At 39.8% G+C, this 24249-nt stretch overlaps 1 protein-coding gene and 1 non-coding gene across 9 annotated transcripts in view; both read right to left on the reverse strand.

Annotated features, from left to right (window-relative positions):
• The window catches only part of CPLANE1 (ciliogenesis and planar polarity effector complex subunit 1), a 103643-nt gene extending 86427 nt beyond the window's left edge, over positions 1 to 17216 (reverse strand). For 7 of the 8 annotated variants that reach the window (XM_088827652.1, XM_088827655.1, XM_088827651.1 and 4 more), the window contains exons 1-14: positions 17100 to 17216; positions 14155 to 14281; positions 12834 to 12969; positions 12596 to 12715; positions 11972 to 12204; positions 10683 to 10789; positions 8714 to 8870; positions 8182 to 8285; positions 5652 to 5834; positions 3219 to 3468; positions 2804 to 2959; positions 1865 to 2634; positions 1101 to 1309; positions 811 to 891 (exon numbers count right to left, since the gene is read on the reverse strand). In XM_088827652.1, coding sequence (XP_088683778.1) covers positions 811 to 891; positions 1101 to 1309; positions 1865 to 2634; positions 2804 to 2959; positions 3219 to 3468; positions 5652 to 5834; positions 8182 to 8285; positions 8714 to 8870; positions 10683 to 10789; positions 11972 to 12204; positions 12596 to 12715; positions 12834 to 12969; positions 14155 to 14235 — 2587 coding nt within the window. In that variant the 5' untranslated portion in view covers positions 14236 to 14281; positions 17100 to 17216. Of the gene's footprint in view, positions 1 to 810; positions 892 to 1100; positions 1310 to 1864; positions 2635 to 2803; positions 2960 to 3218; positions 3469 to 5651; positions 5835 to 8181; positions 8286 to 8713; positions 8871 to 10682; positions 10790 to 11971; positions 12205 to 12595; positions 12716 to 12833; positions 12970 to 14154; positions 14282 to 17099 lie in introns of those variants that run through there. The other variant, XM_088827657.1, reaches the window with a different exon arrangement.
• Positions 9147 to 9253, reverse strand: LOC129553436 (U6 spliceosomal RNA). The gene has a single exon (XR_008685462.2). It is a non-coding gene; the product is annotated as a U6 spliceosomal RNA (small nuclear RNA).
• Positions 17217 to 24249: the final 7033 nt, after the last annotated feature.

Genomic DNA, 24249 nt, shown 5'->3' on the forward strand with positions numbered 1-24249 from the left:
TCCAGTTCAGACTGTGTGCTCCCCCAGCAAATACCATAAAGCCTAATGAGAAACATGCCAGTTGTTTATGCAATCTATCCTCCACACTGTGGGCACTTTGAGGGTAAACTTATTTCAGTTATTCTTATGGTCTAGTACACATAGCAGGCCCTCAATACATACCCACAGCAGCCAGAAAATAAATTTAATAATTGGCTAAACCTGACCAGTAGTGGCAGTCAAGGTTAGCTCCAGTCACTGGCTGAGAATCTCTATCATCTTATACCCTCAGCCCTAGATGAGAAAAGCTATCACCAGTTTCTAGAATCCACGTCCCTATTGTCTCATCAAAAACTCCATGTAGCCCCATAATAAGTCTAACTCACAGGAAATTCTTAAAGTTGAATTACTTAAGCGCAGAGAGCCTTAGCTATAAGTTTCTATAAGTTGGTAATAGCACCTTATTTGACTCATAGTGTCTCTTGTAGATACTTGCAGTCTTACTAAATAACATTTTTTTTTTAAATTTAGGATTTAAGTCTCTTTTTTACCCATTACCAATCAATCACAGGTTCCATCGCTAACCACAAAAAGGATAGAGGAGTCTTATCTACAGATAGGATAAAAAATTCTTGATGCTACAAATTCCAAGACTAAGAATAATTTTAAATAACTATTTCTAACAGTCTAGGTACCTACAGTATGTGTTTTATTTAGGCATTAAGAAATTATCAGTTCTCAGAAATCTGAAATTATTTTTAAGAACAGCAACATGCTAAAATATGGTCCCACGAACATTATGGCAAGTAATATTATTTTAACACCCCCTACCTTTCTCGCGGGTTTCTTGTACAGCTTTCTTCCATATTTGAACAGATTTTTCATATGATCCTAATAGGAAACACTCTTCCCCTACAAAATTTTTAACCAACAGTCAGCCCTGGTTAATTAAATTACTTTATAAAAATTTACTTTAAAATTTGCTTTAAAATTCAGTGGATATAGCCCTGCCAGAAGTTATTTTGAAAAAAACAAATAGTTACAACCAATCAATAAACTCAAAGCCCAACAACCTACTATCGCTTACGCCTGGGGTTAGAAATTGTTTATAAGACACTGACCGTTGATAGATTTAAGTTCTAAGGTCTGGTTCAAGCGAACTCCAGCAGTCTGCAGTTCAGCCTGTATGTGGCATAACAGGGACTTGACAGCAGACGTCTCATGTGTCATCTTTTCAGTTAACGGCACGCCATCTTCAGGAACTCTCTGACTTAACTGCATTTGATACCATAAAGTCTTTCTGTACAATATTCTCCAGAGAACAATTAATCTGCACACAGAATTAGGTAATCATAAAAATCAAATTTCAGACTAGGGATAAGAATGAGTACAGCTAATGAGTATAGCCTCCTCATTAAGTCTTTTTCTCTCTATGTATTCTTCCCTGAAGTAATAATATACATACAACTGATCAGGTTCAAAGATAGCACAAAGTCAAAAAAATGCACATTTTTTAAACTTTCATACATGCTTTACACACCTGTGGTCATTTCTCCTATAGTGCTTATCCAAATCAAAATCTTTCAACACGATCATGATTGCCCAGGACTAATAAAATAATGTGTGTTGGAAAATGTTTGGCATAAATCCTAAAATACTTTTCAGTAACATAAAATCTATGATGCTGAGAGCTAACGGTACAAAGTTTCTTTTTGGAGTGATAAAAATATTCTGGAATTTATGCTACTCATTCTACAACCTTGTGACTATAATACAAATACTGAATTGTATCCTTTAAAATAATGAATTCTACAGTATGGGAATTATATCTCAATTTTGAAGAATCTACAATGCTGATGATGTCCTAACAGTAAAGTCATTGTACCTGTGTCCTGGCTGTTGCACAAAATTTAATACTTGAGGACAAATCTTGAAAGATGAGTTCCAAGACCAGTTTTCCCAAGATTCATTGTCTTGAAACATTTGAAAAATGGGTAACACCAATGAGTCTTGCTTTGCTCTTCTACTTCCATCAGCTGATGCTGAAATAACTTCAGGCTGAAGACTGTACACGCCATTTAAATGATCAGCTACCATTCTGAGTAAATGAAAACAGGCTAAAAGCCTCTCTGAGAATAACTGATCCTGCTGTTGCTGTGTTAGCAAAAGCTTTATAGTATTTGAGGTCAGCTTCACCAAATGTCCTACATCTTGCTTGTATCTCATGTCCCAATACTGGATTGATAAACACTGATGAAAAAGTTGAAAGATACAAAGTATCCATGTATTATGTTTTGAGCTCTTGCTTAAAAAAAGATCAAGTTTGGGAAAAGGACATTTTATAAACTGAAGAATATACAAAAAATGAGTGATACAAACTACTGTGTAATTTAACATTAAATTTTTTTCTGCCACATTTTTTGAAATTCCTATAGTCCATGCTGCAAGGAGATTTTTCTGGACAGAGTGCAGTTCTGTAACAGTTATATCTGTCTCCTCAGTATTATCTTTTGCATGTATTGTATCAAACATAGAAGCAAATTCCAATCTTCCCTCCTCAACACTACTAAAAAACAGATCATTTTTTTGGTTCCAAAAAGAGAATAAGTTGTTTGGAAAACATCTGCCGTCATCAGTTTCTTCTGCTTCAAAATCCTAAAACATGAGTGAGAAAAAATTATTATTAATATCGTTTAATTCCTTACAAGTAGAAACAGTTTAGTGCTATCAAATTTCTCTTTAGTAACAGGAAAACAAAATATGTTTCTTGGAATAAGATCAGTACATAACTGTTCAAAATAAATAAAACGTTGCTAGCAAGTACCTGCAGATCTGCTGTTTCTTCATTTAACTTCAATGTTTCTTCTGCTTGCAAGAATTTGGGAACAGTAGAATCAGCTACATTTTCCTTTCTTTGGTGCTTTAACAAGCTAGATCTTAGGGAATTCAGTGATCGCAAGTTCAGACCTTTGCCTTTTGGCTATAGAAGAAAGAAGATTTCCAAGAGCAAAGTTTTATCCATAATTGTACTACAATTATAACTTCTATAGACAAACGTATGCAATCCAAGGACACCACTGTCAGTACAGTTTTAAATTTAAAAAGACTGAGAATGTTGACATTTGGTAGGAACCAACACAATACTGAAAAGCAATTATCCTTCAATTAAAAATAAATAAATTTAAAAAAAAAAAGGACTGAGAAGCCAGCTTTTACTGACGGTCCAAAAAGCACCGTACCTTACACAGTATCACACTTTCATATGTTTTCTCAAGCCTCTGCGTTGAATCAAGTAGAAGGGATCTCATGAGCACTGATGGAGACAGATTATCAAGAAACCGAAGGGTTGTGACCATGTATCCATCAGAAATAATGAGGTAGGGTAATCGTGAGTGTGCTTTTATAGAGAATCTCTGTCTCATAGGATCACCATCTGAAGCTGATGAATCTACAGAATTATTTGAATCTTGAAGTGTAAACTGCTGTGGTCTAGCAGACAAACATCAAAATTCAAGAATTAGTGAGAGGAAAATCTTTAAAAAAAAACAATTACATTATTCCAAAGAAAAAACAAACATTTCAGAATGATGAAAAAGCAAGCAAATTAAACAGAAAAATATTAAATGTGCACGGATCTGTGAGGAAAACATAAATAATTAAAAAACACAGAGGTTGGTGGGTTTTTAAAAATTTTCCCAGAATTGTGGCATATACTCTATTGTTTGTAATACTGTTTGTAATCCAGTTTTATACCTCTTTTAGAAAAAAATTGAGGCAGTTATTTTTACTATTAAAGACAGTTAAGCTGTTAACTTTCTTTTTTTACTATGTATTTAAATATCCTTGTAAGAACATAAATAGAAGCTGTGAGTATTCTTGTTATTAAGAAACATTTGGAGAGGATGGTGATGAGTAAAATTTTATCAGCTTAAGGTTATATTTGACTGAGTTTCCATATAAATGTAGTTATTTATTGTTACAGTGGTATACCTAATTCTGATTACTTAATATCAACTGATTACTTAATATCACTAATTATTAACTTGGGGCTTTATAAGTATAAAGAGAACAGAGAACCAAAATATATCTTTTTCTGGTTAGGAAAATAATCAAATATAGGTTATATGAGCCAAATGGCCCATAAGAGAAGGTTGGTTTTAGAAGGTGCAGTCTACAAAACTTATAAAACCATTAAAAAGTGACTCCATGGAAAGATGTAGAAGACATACTGCCAAATCAAAAAAGCAAAATAGTAAACATCATATATCATAATTTATTTTGCTTTAAAAAATAAATTAATATTGTTATTGCATGTTATATAAAATTTTCAAATTAAGAGGACAACACACTAAAATGTTAATAATTGTTATCTCTAAGGAATAGGATTACAAGTCATTCACTTTCGATAGTATTTAGTTTTGTAACATTTGATTAAACTTTTAAAAATAATGAATATGTATTACTTTTGTAATCAGAAAAAACAATCCATTCTGAAAGATCCTAAATACTAATTTTTAAGGAAAATGTGAGGAAATTTAAGTCAATTATGAATCAGACCATAATAAGGAAAAACACTTTCACTGACAAGTTTTTCCATCATAATTATCTATTGCTAGAAATTAAGTAAAATTTTTGTTAAATATAATCAAGGACACATCCCTCCTCAGTTTTCCTTCTGTAAAGCAAAGGTAATGGATTAGTGTCAAAGACCTTTTCCAATTTTTTGTTTTGTAAACAGCCATCTATGTTATATAGATATAATATCAACATCAATAAAAACAAATATTTACTGAGCTCTTACTTTATGCCAGAACTGTGCTAAAGCAATTTATAATTATTTATTATCTTGCTTCATTCCTTCAAGTCTAAGAGACAACTACTGCCGTCTTCATTTCAGAGTAAAAGAAAATGAGGCTCAAAGAATAACTTATCCAAAGTCATACAACCAATAGGTAGAAGAACCAAGATTTGATTCTTGATCTGACTCCAAAGCCAAACTGCTACATGATCTCACAATTTAAAATTTAAATATGGCTGAATTCTAAAGTCTACTATCCATTTCCAACAACTTTCCCCATTTTTCCCTTTGGGAAAAAAGTAGATGCATCCATGGGTGCTCAGTCGCTTTAGTCGTGTCCGACTCTTTGCGACCCCGTGGACTATAGCCCACCAGGCTCCTCTGTCCATGGAGATCCTCCAGGCAAGAATACTGGAGTGGGTTGCCATGCCCTCCTCCAGGGGATCTTCCTGACCCAAGGATCAAATCCATGTCGCTTACATTCCTGCACTGGCAGACGGGTTCTTTACCACTACCACCACCTGGGAAGCCAGATGCACCCACATGCCAAATTAATTTTTATCTAAGTGCTCTGCTTTCAAAACAATAAAAGACATATCACACTTTTATTAATTTTTATATCAAAGAAGTTACATTTTTTATGCTGTTAAACATTTAAATAACATATACTTACATAGTCACATTGTCAAATTTTCACCAGGATTAAGCCACAAAAAGAAATAGAAGAAAACTATAAATAAACAGACATTGAGATGACAGACTCAAAGAAAGAATAAGACAGTTTGAAACACGAAATTATATTTAAAAAAAAGTACACAGTAAAGTAATACCAAAAGAGAAAAACTTCTGTAAATAAATGATTCAAATATCTCACCTATATGTTATTAGTGGGTGAAGAGGAATAAATTCTGCTGGCCCAAATTCTATAGAGCAACCAAATGTAATTAACGTTAGCAATTCACCGTGGCAGGTCAATAAAACCAGGGAGCCACGTTTTAATACACAAGCCAGAAAAAGACTATCGTGAGTCCAGCTGACATCACCTACCCAATATGACCTAGAAAAAGCAAAACAAGATGTTTACATAGGACTCTCTACAATGTCTCCAACAATTTATAATGGCCAAGAAGGGGTGAGATACTTCAAAAAATAAGGGTAAAAGAATGAATAGTAGGCAAATGTCACATATGTTTTGTGTATCTTACTTCCCAGGAAATAAGAAGAAAGGAGTTTGCTCATAAACATCTAGTTCATACAACATACCAATTAGAAATTTACTTACATTCATAAACAAATCATAAGATGAAAATACTACCTAAAAATGTAAAGCTTTTAAGTCACTTACCTTATAGCCAGAACAACTTCTAATCCTAGTGATATCCATTACTAAGATCTACTGGTAGATTTGAAGGTCAATACCATGCCTGTCTCTCAGGAGCCTGCCAGAGCTCCACTAAAGAGCAGATTCCCTCTTGCCAAAGCCATCTGACTCATTCCTTAACTGTCTTGAAGTGACTTAGCAGCAGCAGCAACTGTCTGAAAATATTATTATTTCTTTCATGGAGACAGAGAGTAGCTCCTTCTCATTTAAATGATGGACACCCTCAGACAACAGACCACTGAACTGAGACCAGAAAGGAAATTTTGGGAAGAGAAAGAAAATAAAAATGTATGGCTGGATGAACCTGAAAACTCAGAGAAAGGAAATTAAAAGGACCCAAGAGGAAGAGGAAATCTTCCTACTCTATAATCCTGCACAGGTCCCTTGCCATCCAAAATCACCACTTATGGTGCTGTCCACCATATGCAGAGAAGACTAACTTTGTTTAAAAGGCCAGAAACCACAGCCTGAGTATATAAAATGATCTTCCCAACCCAGGATTCTTCATTTCAGTCTCTCTAAGCCCAGCATTTCTCTACCTAATCATAATCCCACTCCTCCTAAGACAACATAGAAAGAAATAAGAGAGAAAAGAAAATGTGTTCAAGTATCTTCCACCCTATCAGACCCTTCCTTAAAGGACTGAAGGCTTTGCTTATATAAAGTGAAGTTGCTCAGTGGGGTCTGACTCTTTGCGACCCCATGGACAGTAGCCTGCCAGGCTTCCCTGTCCATGGGATTTTCCAGGCAAGAATACTGGAGTGGGTTGCCATTTCCTTCTCTAGGGGAAAGTGAAGTTGCTCAGTTGTGTTCGACATATAAAGCAAACTTTAAAGTCTATCAAGCACAAATGCTGAAAGCTGCATGATCTATCTAAATATCTATTTGTTGTTGTTCAGTCTTGCAGTCGTATCCAACTCTTTGTGACCCCATGGACTGCAGCATGCCAGCCTTCCCTGTCCTTCACCATTCCCAGATTTTGCTCAAATTCATGTCCATTCAGTCAGTGATGCCATCCAACCAACTCATCCTCTGTCAACCCCTTCTCCTCCTGCCTTCAATCTTTCCTGGCATCAGGGTCTTTTCTAATGAGTCAAGTCTTTGCATCACGTGGCCAAAGTATTGGAGCTTCAGCGTCAGTCCTTTCAATGAATATTCAGGATTGATTTTCTTTAGGATTGACTGGTTTGATGTCCTTGCAGTACAAGGGACTCCAACACCACAGTTCAAAAGCATCAATTCTTCAGCTCTCAGCCTTCTTTATGTTCCAACTCTCACATCCATACATGACTACTGGAAAAACCATAGCTTGACTATATGGAACTTTGTCAGCAAAGTAAAGTTGCTGCTTTTTAATATGTTGTCTAGGTTGGTCACAGTTTTTCTTCCAAGAAGTAACCAGCTTTTAATTTCATGGCTGCAGTCACCATCTGCAGTAATTTTGGAGTCCAAGAAAATAGTCTGTCACTATTTCCATTGTTTCTCCATCAATTTACCACGAAGTGATGGGACCAGATGCCATGATCTTAGTTTTTTGAATGTTGAATTTTCAGCCAGCTTTTTCACTCTCTTCTTTCATTTTCATCAAGAGGCTCTTTAGTTCCTCTTTGCTTTCTGCCATAAGGGAGGTGTCATCTGCATATCTGATTCCAATCTCTGCAATCTTGATTCCAACTTATGTTTCATCCAGCCTGGTATTTCGCATGTACTCTGCATATGAGTTAAATAAGCAAGGTGACAATATACAGCCTTGATGTACTCCTTTTCCAATTCTGAACCAGTCCATTATTCCATGTCTAATTCTAACTATTGCTTTTTGACCTGCATACAGGTTTTTCAGGAGACCAGTAAGGTGGTCTGGTATTCCCACCTCTTTAAGAATTTTCCATCTCTTAAAGAATTTTTTCTAAGAATATTTGTTGTAAAAATATCTATTTAGACACTACTTATCAGAGCCTTAAACATATTAAACTATTAAAAAATAAAATAAAAACATTATTTAGAAATGAGAAAGAATCCTCACCTGACAAGAGTAGCTGGAACCACAGGATTCTTATTACTACATCCTTTAAGGCTACCATAGAGAGTAACAAAATTCAGTGTGTTTATAAATAATACCTGAGTTGCCTAGAAAGAGGGAAAAAAGACAACAAAACAATTAAAATCATTTTACTTATATTTCTGAAGACCTAGAGATCTATTATATCAATGAACTATCTCGTCTTTCCCAACTGGCAAGACAATGCTAACCACCTGTAACTCTTCTCCCTTTTACACTACATTTTAAGAATATCAGTTACCACTTTGCCCCTCTTTCTTCCTTTTACATTATCCTCTTTTCGCTTCTGAAAGTCAGATTTCGAAAATTATGGCACCTAATGTAAATATAATGTCACCAATTTACAAAGTCAAGTTAGATCAGAGAACACCAATTTAAAGAACATAAAGTAGTATTAAGAAAAAACAAACTATATTCAAAAGAAAAAAAAAATCTCTAAATTGAACTAAACTCTCTCTTTTACAGCTTACTCCCAAGACAGATTATATTTACTGACCTTTGGGTCTTTCTGATTAAGCGTTACTGCCAGGGTAAGTCCATCTCTTGAAAATGCAGAAATCAGAGCTCCCCTTGACTTCACTGATTCACATTTAGGGATCAGACTGCACAGAAGGCAATCTTGCTGAGCCCACTGAACATGATATGGCAGTGATCTAAGAAAGGAATGAAATAACTGAAAACAGGAAGTATAGTAACTTTTTATTAATCACTTGGTATTATCTTTAATTAAGTACAAAGACTTTTCCAATCATATCACATAGAGATCATTTTATCCACTGCTCTGTTTGGCTGCCAATCTCTTATCTCTCTCCTCAGCAATGGTAAGGCGAATACCCTTTCCACGGGGAAGAGAGATCCACGGTTTGTTGCCTTTGCCAATAACGAAAATGTTTGAGAGCCCTGTGGCAAAGCTGTTGCCGTTCGCATCTAAAAATATGGAACGCTTCACGAATTTGCGTGTCATCCTTGCGCAGGGGCCATACTAATCTTCTCGGTACCGTTCCAATTTTAGTACATGTGCTGCCGAAGCGAGCACTATAGTAACTTTTATAGTAATACTTATTTCATTACCAAAAATTGAAGGGTCCAGCTAAATTCCTTCATATGCATATATATTGGGGTCTCTTAGCAACTGCTCACAAGTTTTATCCAGGGCACAAAAGAGCAACTGCTAACTAAACAAGGTAGGTCAATATCAGAGTTTTGTGGTAACGGCATGTCCTACAGCCAACCCCAAACACATCTGCATCCACTAAAAGTTTCAGTTCAGTTCAGTCGCTCAGTTGTGTCCGACTCTTTGCGACCCCATGAATCACAGCACGCCAGCCCTGCCTGTCCATCACCAACTCCCGGAGTTCACTCAAACTCATGTCCATCGAGTTGGTGATGCCATTCAGCCATCTCATTCTCTGTCGTCCCCTTCTTCTCCTGTCTCCAATCCCGCCCAGCATCAGACTCTTTTCCAGTGAGTCAACTCGTCGCATGAGGTGGCCAAAGTATTGGAGTTTCAGCGTTAGCATCAGTCCTTCCAATGAACACCCAGGATTGATCTCCTAGTTTAGATACACGTATTAATATGTGTAGCTCAGTCGGTAAAGAATATGACTGCAATGTAGGAGACCCAGGTTCGATTCTTGGGTCAGGAAGATCCCTTGGAGAAGGGAATGTCAACCCACTCCAGTATTCTTGCCTGGAGAATCCCATGGACAGAGGAGCCTAGCAGGCTATAATCCATGGGTTCGAAACAGTCAGAAACAATTTAGCAACTAAACCACCAACACCTAGTCGTACATTTAAGTTTTGTTCATTTTACTTTATATAAATTATACCTGAATAAAGTACTGCTAGCATAAAAAATAAAGAAAAAAAAACTCACTATTTCAGTAAATCTTAAGTCATTATATGCTTTTATGCATTCTTTCTATTTCATTGGGCTTTTTAAAATAAATAAAACTACTTTTAATTTTTAAAAAATACTAGAATTTAAAAGATATGGTAATAAATTCAAGTAAGTTATTTCCTTTTCAAAATTCAGTTGAATTAGTTTTCAAAGGAGTTTTATATAGTCTTAAGACCATAGCCAGCCTTACCTTTTAAGTGTTCTCAATTCCAAGAATGGAAACAAAATAAAAACAAGAAAAACGTTCTGTAATAAACATGTAAAATGAAAAGTAAAGAAACAGAACAATACTTATAAGGAGAAACGATTTGTAAAGTCTCAGAGGTCGATGTTCACATTTCATTTACTGATCTTATTATGTATTTATAGGCCAAAAGATATTATAATAATGTTTCAAAAGGGACAGAAGAACTTTCCTGGCAGTCCAGTGGTTACGACTCTGCACTTGCAATGCAGGGGCTGCGGGTTCAATTTCTTGTGGGGGAACTAAGAAGATTCCATGTACTGTTCAGAATAGTAAAAAAAAAAAGATAGAAAACAAGGAAGAAGGAAACATTTACCTCACCTTACAGGTGTAAATACATTTTCATGCCACCGAATTGCTAGAAATGTTAACTTCAGGCATTCCCCGGAATAGAAAGTAAATGAACACAAGCAGCAGTCTCCAAATAACTGTAGATAAATTTCATATACTTTAGTATAAAATAAATCTGAAAATAAATCAAGAGGATCTAGAAACTGTCATACTGAGTGAAGTCAGAGACAGAGAAAGAGGAATATCATATGATATCCCTTATATGCAGAATCTAAAAAAAGTGATACAAATGAAGTTGTTTATAAAACAGATTCACAGACTTAAAGAATGAATTTATGGTTACCAGGAGGAAGAATGATGGGATAGTTAGGGAGTTTGGGATTAACATGTACACACTGCTATGCTTAAAATAAATAACCAGCAAGGAAAATAGAAAATAAACTAATCCCTGAAAGAACAGAGATACAAGCAAAGAAACAGCCCCACGTTTTCTCATAAGATAAATGAAACATATCAAGAACCTGCTTATACTTTTATTAACATATAGCTTAACATTAAGCTAAACACTAAGAGATTTATTTCTGAGCCAGAGGCATATCTCAAATGGGAAATCAAGGTGCAGTTAATCTCTTAAGAAAACACTGCCATTTACTCTGGCTATATAACTGGGAATATTCTTATATATTTATTTTTCTCTTCTTTTATGGTTGCATATTATTTAAATTAGGGCACTATTCATGGGGTAAACAACAAAAGTTCAAAATGCAATTTTTAACAATAGCAAATTGGGCAAAAACATATGGGTCAACATGTACAAAGAGTATCACACAGCTATTTAACATGTCTTTTAGTTAATGAATGTGTTATTTACTGGGCATGGCTTACTTAATATCACCAATTCTAGTTTCTTTTTTTTTATTACAAAGCTAGGAAATGGCAACCCATTCCAGTGTTCTTGCCTAGAGAATCCCAGGGACGGGGGAGCCTGGTGGGCTTCCGTCTATGGGGTCACACAGAGTCGGACACGACTGAAGTGCCTTAGCAGTAGCAGCAGTTATATTCTAAAACTAAGGAAAAGTAAAACTTGGGAAAGACCAAGGAAGCTCTAAGTTAAAACCACTTTTAATGAAATCTTTTAAAATGGGACCAAGAAATATAAAAATACATTTTCCATGATAATTTCACCATTACTACAATTAATGATGACTGGAGATATACAGCTATCATTACACATTCTGTTCAACAGCTTCCCAGAAAGTGTCTGCTCTTAGAGTCTGACGTTTCCACTTCAAGAACACCCTGTCTGATTTGGATTTTACCTCATTCTTTATAAAAACAGCATGCACTACCGCTTCTTTATCTTCAGTGGAAGGCAAAGGAACTGCTTCTTCAGGCATGATCTGGGACCACTGACCCACCAAGGAAAGGCTTTTGGAAGATAAGACGTTCTTGAATTCCAAATGTTCCCAAAGGAATATGCATCCAGAAGGAGTTATAAGCAGAACTCTTTTCCCATTTCCAGATACATACAAGTACAGTCTCAAAGAGCTTGCTAAAAAAATAACAAAAAAGTTACTAAACCTCTGAAGTCAGAATTCCTGCAAAAAAGAACAAATTTTATCTATTCTGACAACAAGGAGCCTAAATGAGGTTTCCATTCAGAAAGCAAAACTAAGGCATTAATAATAAATTAAAAGTACAAACAATATTAACACTTATCATGTACTCATGTGTGATATTAGGAACCCACTGCTATCACAGATATGTTAGGCACGCCAGATTTTTCTTCCTCAAGATGAACCTTACTGTTACAAATAACCAACATCAAAAAAATACTTACATATACATGGAAATACACACAGATATTTACATAAGCAGAGGTATATTTCTTTTCCTCCTATATATCAAGTTAAATCAATTTAAACAAATAAAAAAACTCCCACCTACTGCAGCTTTAATCATTTCCTTAGGCTTTTCAGTTGCTTGTATCGTTTTCAAACAATTTTGATCTTTGTTCCAGAGGAAAACCTCCCCTGTAGTGAGTACCCCAGCCAGCCAGGCATCTGTTTTCAAAATGGAAATACAATGCTTACAGTCTAACATTTCCCTTAATATTACCCCCAAAATTATTTTTAAAAATACAGTTAATCTAGCCTTTTGACAATATCGGTACTACTTAACCATTACTGGACGTTGTTAGGAGTATAACATCCTTCAACAAAGGCTGAAGACTGGGAATTTTCTTCTTTGTCCTTCCTGAGAGCAAATTAATTTCATTTACGAATTTATCACCCAAAAGAAAAACAGCTTCATTTTCCTAGGAGAAGAAATACATGAGAAACTTAAGAGATGCCAGAAGTTAACTCAGCCTCCTACCTAAGTTATCACAGAAAGGAAAAGAAAGTGACATCTAAGAAAGATGGTATATTTGTACTACACATCGTAAAATGAACAATAAGGGTTTTTTAAAAAAACAGTTTTATTTATTTACTGGCTGTATTGGGTCTTCATTGTGGCTCAAGGGCTTCTCTAGTTGTGGCTTGGGGGCTTAGTTGCCCAGGGGCAAGTGGGATCTTAGTTCCCCGACCAGGACTCGAATCCACACCCCCTTCATTGGAAAGCAGATTATTGATCACTTGACCATCAGAGAAGTCCCAACAATAAGGCTAATTATGTAGCCTGAAGATTTTTTCATTCTATCTTAAAAGTACCTCTTAGAATTACTAGGTAGGATGACTTAGTAGCCGCACTGAGATTTATTTGAAGTTTAAAATTATAGGAGTGTCTTTCAATTCTGCTAGCCCAAACTGAGTTATCTGCTGTTAGCTCATCGATCTGAAGAGTAGTGGGCAAGTTTTAAATTATTTACTTAAATAGACATGGCTTCTCATTTCTGAAGCAGTCTTCAGTTTTAGAAAACATCCAGAAAATGTTCTGAGCTTACTGGAAATCTTCCAGGTAGACACAAGGCTGCTTCATCACCTGCATGGGTTTTCCAAGATTCACCAGGACATGAAACTCCCCAAACATGTGCCTTTGCTCAAAAAAGACCCCGTAGATGTGAAAGCCATGCTCATTTTCAACAGCTGCAGAGAGGCTTTCTGACTGGGCAATCTCAAAAAATGGACCTTGTCGGGTGAAGAAACTGTGTCCCAGAATTCCCAGGAGAGCCCAGAAGATGACAGTGAGGATGATACACCATCCCAGAACTCCAAGAGCAAAGCAACAAAGGATGGTGAAGAAGATGAAGCAGGGGATGGAGAAAAGGAGCAAGCGAGTGATAAGAGAGGTGACAAATGTGATCAGACCACAGAAAGACTGATACTCCCTCCCCATCTCTGCCAGCCTCCTACCACACAAATACACAAAATCCTGTTCAGTGGGCAAGTGATCCTTCTGGAGATGCTATTTTATTTTTTAAAGGTTATTCTTCAATCTTAGAGGCAAAGTACACATTTAACACATATTACAACTGATACTGTACAAGTGAAGAAAAACTTACCTGTCCCAACCAGGAGACTCGTGGCCATGGTTTTTTCTGCTTGATACTGGTTGAAGTCAAAATTTCTAATCTTATCTCCATGCTTGTTAAGATATCAAAGACCAATTAAGTCAAAAGTCACAAGATGCTGTAAAAATCAAAACAAGAAAAATGATAAGACCCCGTAATATTTACTGAAGATTTTGAGAATTTTCATAAAGTTTTAGTAAATGACTCTTTCATTAGCTCAAGTTAACTCTCTTTTTAAGGTAAAATGCTGATACTTTATTCAGTATCTAATCTTGAATAGTCAGGCAAAACGTGTTTTCTTTTGTGACAAGTTATTCTTCAGACTATGAAAATAAACATGAACTTGAAGAATATCTTGACAATGTAGTTTCTATGTGATTACTTTCCCATCTTTCCAAGGATGACCACAAAAATACCCCCTATCCCATATGCTCTTCTTACACTATGACTTTAACACTGCTCTTTCATTGAGAGCTCTGGTCTGCCTCATCCCTTGAAACTGGGTGGTTTTTTACCACTTTGACCAAGACTAAAATGAAAGTGAGGCTATGCATTTCACAACGCTAGCTCACACAAGGCAATACATCTTCTACCTTGTGTGTGTGTGTCTGACTCTTTGTGACCTCTACAGCTGGGCCGACTATAGTCTGTCAGGCTCCTCTGCCCATGGGATTTTCCAGGCAAGAATACTGGAATGAGTTACCATTTCCTCCTTCAGGTGATCTTCCCAACACAGGGATCAAACCCACATCTCCTATGTCTCCTGCATTGGCAGGCAGATTCTTTATCTCTGAGCCACCTAGGATGCCCCACACCTTCTACCTTACTCCCTGGAATAATTACTGTTGAAGCCTTCAATCCACATAAGCAGTCAAACTGCCCTAAAGCCACGAGGCTTTAAGAAAGTCCAAACTAGACAACATAGAAGCAAAGCACTGAAATAATATGATATAAAGATGTCCAGCAAGTCTCCCTGCTGGGTATGGGGATGGTTTCAATAGAGGCCATGACCCGTTTGTCAGAGCCCTACTGGGGTGACAGGAGCATAATCTTGGGTGAATGGTCCATTCTTGAGTGAATCTTGGGAGGATGATCACACAGTGGGAGAATGTGACACAGTGATTTGGAGCCAAGCAAAGTGAGGACACAGAAACCATAATGAAAGGGACCCCACAGAACAAACTGAGGACACTTTGAGCATCAGAACAAATTACAGTAATGGATTTAAAAAATCCATGGACTAAAACAGGAAACCATGAATCCATATAATAATAAAAAAGTAAATTATTAAATTGAACATTTGATGCAAAATGGTATATTTACACTGTTTCAAAATATCTCCCTATAAAATACTCATTAATTACAAAAGACAAAAGAGTAACTTCACAATGAAGAAACCGGGCAGATTCCATTGTATCTAAGGATCAAAATGACAATAATCAGAATGGGACAAAAGGAAATCACCTGCCATTTAACCGTTAAAAGGAGAAAAACATCAGTGATGACATATGTACAAAGGAACATAATCTGAATCTAATCACAAGTAAATATCAGGCAAACCCAAATTAAGGGACATTTTACAAAATAACTGATCTGTAACCTTCAAAAGTTTTAAGGTTATGAAAGTTGGGAAAAGATTGAAAAATTAGTCCCAAAGAGAATAACCTGACAACTACATGCAGTCAGTAAACTTTATGTTTGCACTATAAAGGACAATATGGGAGAAACGGAAAAACCTGAATAGAAAGAGAAACTGAGGCTCAGATGGTTGTAACAGATGAATGTTGATTTTCTGATTTTGGTGGTTGTCTTGCAGGGGTCACTGGTAGGATGCGGGCAGGGGGGAGGGTGGGGGAGGAGTCTAAGACACTGCATGCTGCGCGGCAAAAAGTAAAGGACAAAAAACCAGCTAATCATTTCAAGATGTAAAGACAGAGCCCAACAGAATTTGATGATGGATGGTCTTCTTTCTCTTAAAGCTCTGAAAATCACCTCCTGTTACACAGCGAAGTTTATCTGTGCTGTATACGGACTGGCACTAAAATCACTAATGGTACCTACAGATGTGTGTTTGGAAGCTCAGTCCTGTATGACTCTTTTGAGCCCATGGACTGTAGCCCGGGAGGCTCTTCTGTCCATGGGATTTTCCAGGCAAGAATACTGGACTGGGTTGCCATTCCCTCCTCCGGGGGAATCTTCCCGACCCAGGGATAACTTGGGTCTCTCATGTCTCCTGCATTGGCAGGCGGGTTCTTTGCTACTAGCGCCACCTGGGAAGCCTACAGATGGATACTAATCAACACCATGAAACATGTCAAATTAGTTAGTGGACGAGAGAAATAAATTCGATCACACAAAACATTTGAGGAGGAGAAACAGGTTAAGTTTTACGCCCCCCCCCATCTTAATTTAAAACACACTGGCAAAAGCAATTTCCAGGGGAATAATCCAAGTTGTTCGGTGGTTTGCACCACAGACGAGCCTAAGAAATCACGTCCATTCCTCCGCGCTCAATTTATCCCCCACCAATGTCACACACAGGAGTTGGCCCACGACCACCTCGCCTGAGGCATCCCCAGGGACCCCTCTGAGATCCCCGACCGGGCCGTGGGGGGCCGCGCCGCCCTCCACCCCCGCGAGCTGCCACCGCGGCGCCCACCGGGGCCGGGGCAGGAGCTGGAGGACACCGGGCCGAGGTCGAGCCCGAACCGGACTTCGTGCCCAGCCCGCCGAGGGCGACTCCGCACCTCCGTGAGGCTGAGGATGCTGCGGCCGGAGGACGACGCCGGGGAAGCGGGTAGGGGGCTGGGTGCGGCGGGCGATGGCGGGGCAGGGGCCGAGAGCGCGAGGCGGCGGCGGAGCCCCAGGGCGCCGCGGCCGGGAGGGCGAGGGCAGGAGGCTGGGGCCGTGCGGGGCGGGAATCTGCGGGCAGTTACCTCCGCCAGGGCCGGGCCCGTCCGGGGCAGGGAAGGCGCGACTGGGCCGAGATGAAGGAGGGCCACGGAGACGGGCGGAGCCGCCCGCCCAGACGCGAGCCTGCGCCTTGGCGACGGCGGAGGGCGGGGAAGGGACGCGGGCGAGCGCCGCCAGTGCGCCTGCGCCGAGCCGGCCCGGAGCGCAGGCGGGAGCCTGGAGGCGTTCCTCCCTCCTTCTCCCCGCCGGGTCTCCCGGGGTTCCCGCCCTCGTCCTCCCAGCGGTCCTGCTCCTCCGTGCCTCCCCGCCTGCGTCCCCTCTGCCCGGCCGCCCGTCCTTCCGCTCAAGGTCTCATCCTGCGCTGCTGGGGTCGTTCTGTTTCACCTCCACGATGGTGCGTTCGTTCCTCTGACACACACCTTTGATGCCCAGCTCTGTGTGGCTCTCTCCAGAAAACCGTTTAATAACCGACTAACGAGAGTCCCTTGGCCAACCAAGGTCCGTCTAGTCAAGGCTATGGTTTTTCCTGTGGTCATGTATGGATGTGAGAGTTGGACTGTGAAGAAAGCTGATCGCCGAAGAATTGATGCTTTTGAACTGTGGTGTTGGAGAAGACTCTTGAAGAGTCCCTTGTACTGCAAGGAGATCCAACCAGTCCATTCTAAAGGAGATCAATCCTGGGTGTTCATTGGCAGGACTGATGCTAAAGCTGAAACTCCAATACTTTGGCCACCTCATGCGACGAGTTGACTCACTGGAAAGGAGTCTGATGCTGGGAGGGATTGAGGGTGGGAGGAGAAGGGGATGACAGAGAATGAGATGGTTGGATGGCATCACCGACTCGATGGACATGAGTTTGAGTGAACTCCGGGAGTTGGTGATGGACAGGGAGGCCTGGCGTGCTGTGATTCATGGGGTCGCAAAGAGTTGTACACGACTGAGCGACTGAACTGAATATGTAAACTGTGAAAGTGCTGCACTCAATATGCCAGCAAATTTGGAAAACTCAGCAGTGCCCACAGGACTGGAAAAGGTCAGTTTTCATTCCACTCCCAAAGAAAGGCAATGCCAAAGAATGCTCGAACTACTGCTGCACAATTGCACTCATCTCACACACTAGCAAAGTCATGCACAAAATTCTCCAAGCCAGGCTTCAACAGTACCTGAACTGTGAACTTCCAGATGTTCAAGCTGGATTTAGAAAAGGCAGAGGAACCAGAGATCAAACTGTCAACATTCGTTGGATAATCGAAAAAGAAAGAGAGTTCCAGAAAAACATCTACTTCTGCTTTATTGACTATACCAAAGCCTTTGACTGTGTGGATCACAATAAACTGTGGAAAATTCTGAAAGTGATGGGAATACCAGACCACCTGACCTGACTCCTGAGAAATCTGTATGCGGGTGAGGAAGCAACAGTTAGAACTGGACATGGAACAACAGACTGGTTCCAAATAGGGAAAGGATTTCATCAAGGCTATGTACTGTCACCCTGCTTATTTAACTTATATGCAGAGTACATCATGAGAAACACTGGGCTGAATGAAGCACAAGCTGGAATCAAGATTGCTGGGAGAAATATCAATAAGCTCAGATGTGCAGATGACACTACCCTTATGGCAGAAAGTGAAGAACTAAAGAGCTTCCTGATGAAAGTGAAAGAGAAGAGTGAAAAGTTGGCTTAAAACTCAACTTTCAGAAAACTAAGATCATGGCATCTGGTCCCATCACTTCATGGCAAATAGGTGGGGAAACAGTGGCAGACTTTATTTTGGGGGGCTCAAAAATCACTGAAGATGGATGGTGACTGCAGCCATGAAATTAAAAGATGTTTGCTCCTTGGAAGAATAACTATGACAAACCTAGACAGCATATTAAAAAGCAGAGACATTACTTTGCCAACAAAGGCCCGTCTATTCAAAGCTATGGTTTTTCCAGTAGTCATGTATGGATATGAGAGTTGGACTATAAAGAAAGCTGAGCACCAAAGAACTGATGCTTTTGAACTGTGGTGTTGGAGAAGACTCTTGAGAGTCCCTTGGACTGCAAGGAAATCCAGCCAGCCCATCCTAAAGGGAATCAGTCCTGAATATTCATTGGAAGGACTGATGCTGAAGCTGAAACTCCAATCCTTTGGCTACCTGACGCAAAGAACTGACTCATTTGAAAAGACCTTGATGCTGGGAAAGATTGAGGCAGGAGGAGAAGGGGATGACAGAGGATGAGATGGTTGGATGGCATCACTGACTCAGTGGACATGAGTTTGAGTAAACTCTGGGAGTTGGTGATGGACAGGGAGGCCTGGCGTCCTGGAAGTCCATGGGGTCGCAAGGAGTTGGACGTGACTGAGCGACTGACGTGACTGAATATGTAAACCTTGAATATTCATTGGAAGGATTGATGCTGAAGCTCCAGTACTTTGGCCACGTGATGCAAAGAGCTGACTCATTGGAAAAGCCCCTGATGCTCAGAAAGATTGAAGGCAGGAGTACACAGGGACAACCAACGATGAGATGATTGGATGGCATCACCCAGTCAGTGGACCTGAGTTTGAGCAAGCTCCAGGAGAAGGTGAAGGACAGGGAAGCCTGGCCTACTACAGTCCATGGAGTCACAAAGTGTTGGACATGACTGAGCACCTGAACAAGAACAACAAAAAGTGGTGATTCTGACAGTAAATTCTTATTTTCCTCTTTTGCAAACACACTTGATAAAGTCCAAAATCAGATGTCCAAAACAGTCTACTGCATTAACATTCCAGTTGATTCCAAAATGTGGAGCACCAGTAACTTAGTTTTGGTTTGGTTTTCTGATGGCAACATAGACCACACTGCCAAACTGAAACTCTGGGACTCTGAACAACCCTCCTGATAATGTGAGTTTTTTTGCAGATCTAAAGTATTACATGTCAGGACATAAGAACATAAAATGAAGCTAATACAACTGAGACCCTGAATTTTTTATTTTAATTAAATTCAAATAGCTACGTGTGGCTAGTGGCTCCTGTATCATGCAGTACAGCTTTAAATCCTTGTTAATGAACTTGACTCAGCTCCAGTTTTTCTCAGCCTCAGTTCAGAATTGGAAATCTCTTGGAGGGAAAATTCAAGTGGTGCAATTTGGATATGGGATTTACTCTTGGATCAGTCCTGTGGCTGGGATCATATAATGCAGAAATGGCTGCTGAGGGCTTGCTTGTCTGTGTGTATCTGAGGCCCTTCTCCCCCAACAAAGGGAATTATTATAAGCGGAGGTCTATTATAAGATGGAGTGGTGGCTTCCCTGATGGCTCAGTGGTAAAGAATCTACCTGTCCATACAGGAAACACGGGTTTGATCCCTGATCCGGGAAGATCCTATATGCGGTGGAGCAACTAAGCCCCTGTGCCACAATCATTGAGCCTTCACTGTAGAGCCCGGGAGCTGCAACTGCTGAAGCCCACACACCCTAGAGTCAGGGCTCCACAACAAGAGAAGCCACTTCAATAAGAAGCTGAAGTACCACAACTAGAGAGTAGCCCCCACTCGATGCAACTAGAGAAAAGCCAGTGCAGCAACAAAGAATTATTTTAAAAAGATGGAGTGGTGAGTTATTTAGGATAGACTCGGGCACCATATCAAAAAGCCTCTACCATAAATTAGTGACCTAGAGAACAAAGGCAATTATTTCTTACTTGTGTATCTATTACAGGTGATTTAGTTTGTTAGATTTGCTCTGCTTAACACAATTATTCAGAGATCTAGGTACCTTCAAGATACTCATCCTGTAATTCTCCAATATCTTGTTGCATAATCAAGACTGATGTCCAAGTGGGATTCAAGTCAAGGGAAAGAGGAAAAGGAGGGAGCATCCCCACAGTCTTGAGATCTGGGTCCAATACTGTGGTACACAGTATTTCTTGTTATGTTGTATTGGAGAGAATTTCATCATCTATTCACACCTAGCCACAAAGCAGGCTGGGAAATACAAATTAGCAGTGTACCCAGTGAGGCAGATAGAATAATTTTGGTGGATGATTAGGAGTCTTCATCACAAGTGCTTAGAATATTAAAAATAGTAACATATTTCCTGCCTTCAAGGGTATCACAGGTTTGGTGAGGAGATAGAAGATTAGCTGGAGAAGACTCTTGAGAGTCCCTTGGACTGCAAGGGGATCCAACCAGTCCTTTCTAAAGGAGATCAATCCTGGGTGTTCATTGGAAGGACTGATGCTAAAGCTGAAACTGCAATACTTTGGCCACCTCATGCGACGAGTTGACTCACTGGAAAAGACTCTGATGCTGGGAGGGATTGGGGGCAGGAAGAGAAGGGAATGACAGAGAATGAGATGGCTGGATGGCATCACCAACTCGATGGACATGAGTTTGAGTGAACTCCGGGAGTTGGTGATGGACAGGGAGGCCTGGCTTGCTGTGATTCATGGGGTTGCAAAGAGTCGGACACGACTGAGCAACTGAACTTAACTGAACTGAAGGAACGTGCTGTACGAACCCAAAGAAAAGAATGACTTAAAACAGTATTTCTCAAACTTTAATGTACTTACGAATCACCTGGGAATATTGTTAAAAATGTAGATTCTGATTCAGTAGGTCTGGGTAGGTGGGGCCCTAAGATTGACTCTCCTAACAAGCTCCCAGGTGACACCAATTCTGCCGGTCCTTAAGTAGCAAGTGGTTGCAGTTGAAGCAGAGGGAATAACATTTGAGTTTTGTATTATGGTACAGTGATCAAGAGTCCAATTTTGGATGTTAGACATCTTATGTTGAATTCCCAACTTTGATTTACTGGCTGATTTAGTAATAAATTGCTTATCTTTAAACCTAATAAAGATCATAAGTAATAGAGAACCACACCCAAACTGGATTTAGCAAAAAGAGAAGTTGATTGGCTCATTAACCCAGGGGTTCAGCAGGTAGTTTTGGTCAGGCAGGGCTCTTGCATTTTTCTTCTCCTCACTCTGCTCTTTGCCTTCAAGCTGGCTTCTTTTGTGGTAAAGTGAGAAGATGGCACATTTATACCTATTTTACAAGGCAAATGTAGTTTAAATTTTTTTCTTCAATTAAGGATTTTTCTTGGACTGCTAACCCAATATGTAGCAGGGAAACTCTTTACCTTGACAAGTAATGGTACTTCCATTTCTTTTTTGATAAATCTTTCAAATAAATGCTGTGCCTTGCAGATTGTCTTTTTCTCATTCTACTCAGTCTACAAGGTGGATTCATAATGAGAGTGGGAGGAGAGGTTATGTTCCCTAAAGGCATTGAGAGAGTATTTGCATTCAAATTTTATTTTTTATATTCTTAGCCATCCTTTCTTCAGGATGTCTGATGTTGGCTCCTGGGTCTATCGCATTGGTGTCTATAACTTCTTGTTGTCCTTTAGTCCCAAGTCTTGTGCAACTCCTATGGACTTGTAGCCCACCAGGCTTCTCTGTCCGTGAGATTTCCCAGGCTCCTCTGTCCATGAGATTTCCCAGGCAAGAATACTGTCAGTTCAGTTCAGTTCAGTTCAGTCGCTCAGTCGTGTCCGACTCTTTGCGACCCCATGAACCACAGCACGCCAGGCCTCCCTGTCCATCACCAACTCCCGGAGTTCACTCAAACTCATGTCCATCGAGTCGGTGATGCCATCCAGCCATCTCATTCTCTGTTATCCCCCTCTCCTCCTACCCCCAATCCCTCCCAGCATCAGACTCTTCCAGTGAGTCAACTCGTAGTGGGTTGCTATTTCCTTCTCCAGGGGATCTTCTGGATGCAGGGATTGAACCTTCAATTCCTGTTTTGGCAGGTGGATTCTTAACCACTAAACCACGTGGGAAGCCCAATGTCTATAGCTTGAGTCTCTAATTTCTCTCTTGATGATGCAGTCACACCCCCTAAGGCTCAGCCATCCCCTTCATCTCTGTATTCTGTTGCCTTTACAGGGGGGATCTCCTTGCTCTCAAGTTTCCCAGAGCATGTGAGAATGTTCTGTGCCTTGAACTAGACATAACAGCTGAGAGCAGGTCAGGAATAATGACTTAGCTCTTTCCTCTAATTATAACACGTCACCGTGTTTTATTCTGTTTGGGTCACCCCTATATTGGGAGAGAGAGAGCATTCTAAAGGACAGTATTTTCCAATAATTTAGAAAAGCTACTTTGCTCTCAACCTTCTCTTCAACCCTGTCTCCATGAGATTTTGAGACAGAGGCATATCTGATTCTTTGTTTCCACTAAGCCAGAGGGGTTTTTCTTCTTCCTCTTGGATAGTATCCCTCTTGAGTATATTCTGAGTCCTCTCTGGATTGTCCCTGCATTGTGGCAAAAGCCCATATTCATGCTTTAATGCTTTGGATTTGATGTAACAGGAAATGTGGAGAGTCCCTCTCTCTGTGAATACAGGTGTCATCAAGAGTAAAAACCATTCTCTGATTTCTCTTCCGAGGCTCTGCTTCGGAAAAGTGGAGCCACCACACCTGTAACCTGGCAGATGAGGGCTGTGCAGGTGTGTGCCCACAGCTTGCCCAGCCATGGTTTGGACCTTATCTTTAGATAAGTGTAACAGTAATTGTCGTAACGTGCATCCTTTTAATTTTCAAGTCCTGAATTCTCTCTTGTTTAAATGGCAATTGAAGTTGTTCTACTTTCAGAAAACCCATCAGACGGAAACAGATGACCAATACAGAAAGAAAAAGTAAGTCAAATACCAAGACCTGGGCTGTCAGAACAGAACACAGAAAAGAACATGCGCTTTTAGGTAAGGCTCTGTATTTTGAATGAGATGGTAGCTAAACAGGTATGTTTGCTTTAAGAAAACATTATTAAATGGTTTGTGTAATTTTCTATATGTTATTTCAAGTAAAGGTTTGTTTAAAAACATATTGAAAGCTATCATTTAAACAACGAGTCAGACATGACTGACTAACACACACACACACCCCATTTAACAAAAGATAAAAGTAAAAGCGGTCATCTGTTGGGTCCCAAACAGATTCACCTTTAAAGGATGAGCAGGGTTGTGATGTTGGCAATTTGATCTCTGGTGCCTCTGCCTTTTCTAAAACCTGCTTGAACATCTGGAAGTTCACAGTTCACATATTGCTGAAGCCTGGCCTGGAGAATTTTGAGCATGACTTTACTAGCGTGTGAGATGAGTGCAATTGTGCAGTAGTTTGAGCATTCTTTGGCATTGC

Source organism: Moschus berezovskii, chromosome 18, assembly GCF_049115385.1.
Source record: "Moschus berezovskii isolate FMDL1 chromosome 18, NW_MosBer_1.0, whole genome shotgun sequence".
In the NCBI taxonomy this organism is placed as follows: Eukaryota; Metazoa; Chordata; class Mammalia; order Artiodactyla; family Moschidae; genus Moschus; species Moschus berezovskii.